The sequence below is a fragment of the Loa loa genome (genome assembly GCF_000183805.2).
Source record: "Loa loa unplaced genomic scaffold supercont3.1019, whole genome shotgun sequence".
Classification (NCBI taxonomy): domain Eukaryota; kingdom Metazoa; phylum Nematoda; class Chromadorea; order Rhabditida; family Onchocercidae; genus Loa; species Loa loa.
In genome coordinates, this window is record NW_018109199.1 from 1 (window position 1) to 2,132 (window position 2,132).

The 2,132-nt window shown below is 31.1% G+C and overlaps 1 protein-coding gene across 1 annotated transcript; it reads right to left on the minus strand.

Annotated features, from left to right (window-relative positions):
- Positions 1-1,222: 1,222 nt before the first annotated feature.
- LOAG_14925 (hypothetical protein) lies at positions 1,223-1,826 on the minus strand (the record flags this gene model as incomplete). Its single annotated transcript, XM_003150418.1, has 3 exons — positions 1,223-1,510; positions 1,554-1,646; positions 1,803-1,826. 3 exons carry the CDS (start codon positions 1,824-1,826, stop codon positions 1,223-1,225), a joined length of 405 nt encoding a protein of 134 aa, XP_003150466.1.
- Between the last annotated feature and the right edge of the window lie 306 nt (positions 1,827-2,132).

The following is a 2,132-nucleotide window of genomic DNA, read 5'->3' on the forward strand; positions in this document are numbered from 1 at the left end:
AAAGTTTCCGGAGTAAAGTTCAGCATTTTTAAAACTTTAAAATACACTAAAAAGAAATATGCTTTGTGGGTCATTTAAAATGATACAAAAGGAATGAGCATATTTTGACGGAGACGAAAAGTTTAACATTGATTAATGTAGAAAAGCTGTCTTGTTCCGAGTATAATCTCCTTGTACCAGAGAAAGTGTCACCGTTTGATTTTTTAAATAAAAATTGTAATTGGTTTTATATTGCAGAAAATAGACCAAGATCTGTTAGCAGTAATGGAACAGTTCGGTGTTAAACAGCAGAAATATATCCAAGCCAACATGAAAGAAAAAATTCAGAAGGAAGAATTATTCAGAAAAATAAGTTTTTCTTTGAGATTTCTACTTACATTGTTTTGTTCAATCTATAATGGAATTTTTACTGAATTAGAAGCATTGTTTTTAAAATAATTGCTCCTTTAAACTAATGACTAACAAGCCTTTTTACGAAAAAGAATGTGTTGCTGATGTAATTTCAAAGTTTCGTGCTTGGGAAAAAAATTATTTGAGATGGGAAATTTTGCTCAATTTTTAACAAAATGTCAACGTTTAGGAAAATGGTAACTGGTTCTTCTAAGTATTCTGTTTTTCCAATCTTACTGAAATAGTTATGCTGAATATATTCGACGATATTAGAATTGTAAGAAGGAAACTCATTCTCTAATTATTCATCTTCCAAATATTAAATAGTATACGAAGTTATCGAACAATAGCTGCTAACATTAAGGAATGTTCTCGATATATGTGAATTTTTTACAATTTCAGTGCAAATTTTCCCAACCTCCACTCAGTAACTTTATCGCCTTAGCAAACCCCTCTCTAAAATTCACAAAAGATTCGGATGAAACGCTTGAATTTGCTGTGATGCCAAATTTTGATGCTGCAGATAAAAATGTTGCCAAAATTATATACAACAACATTTTTGGTAGGACTACTAACAGCAGTTATTTGGTTCCATTCAGAATGGTGGGATCTCAAAATACTCAGATACTGCATCAAAATTCTGCGCTAAAAACTTCAATTTCGATGAGTAATATTTTGAAAAATATGTGCACAAAATGGTAGTCATTATCATTATTGCATTAGCATTTATTGATCAATATCAATTTTACAAATAGTGGGGAGTTAAAAAGCACGGAATTTAAAGCTGAAGTGACTTTTCATCAGATAATAAAAACACTAATTAATATAAATTTTAATCGAAGTATTTATTTTCACGTTTTCCAGTTCTGATAACAATTCTCAAGTGAACATCGAAAGGTTTTGCATAGCGTTTTAAAGCATCGCTCAACCAATAATTGATCACTCCGTTGTTTTTCAATGTTTCAATTATAGAAATGGAAGTCAAGTGGATTTTAAATGTCCTATATGTACCATGAATACCAGAAGTTCCACACATAAAAACTCCAGTAATTCCAAGAACAAGTTTGATGCAATGAAAACCACCAACACCACCAGCACCACCAGTACCAAAAACACTGTTCTGCCACACTCGTTACTGAAGAAGGAGTTGGTAATGAACGTACTGTTGTAGTTGACAGGATACGTTTAACAGAAGTAGTTCTCGTTTTTAAAGTTGTGCTCTGTGTTGTAGATGTTGATGAGCTACCCTTCAGCAACTGTAATAATGCATTGTTAATGTGAAAATGACGGAAATATGGGAATCTATTTAGAAAATAGAGCATAAGAGATAAAATTTTCATCCTTTTCTGTGTGTTGATGAGAACAATGAGAGTAATTTTTGAAAAATTTTTGAATTTGAAGTTTTGTTGAACCTGTTTTTTGTTTGTGATATCCATGAAAGTGACAATAGTAAATTAAGTCTAACAGTTGGGTAAATATTGGAAACCAATGGAAATGTATCATTTCATTCGATGAATACTTCAGATCAGATCAATTTCAGTCTTTCCATATGCTTTCGTTTATTGTTCGATCAGGTGATCTTACCTAATCTAATGAGAGTGATATAACTCAGAGAGACGTGAAATTAACGAGAAAAAAGAAAAAAAATATTGGAGTCAATTTTTCTTTTTCCACAAAAAGGATTCAAGCTACCTTGAAGGTATACTATCCTATTACACATATAAACTGATTGATAGAATTTT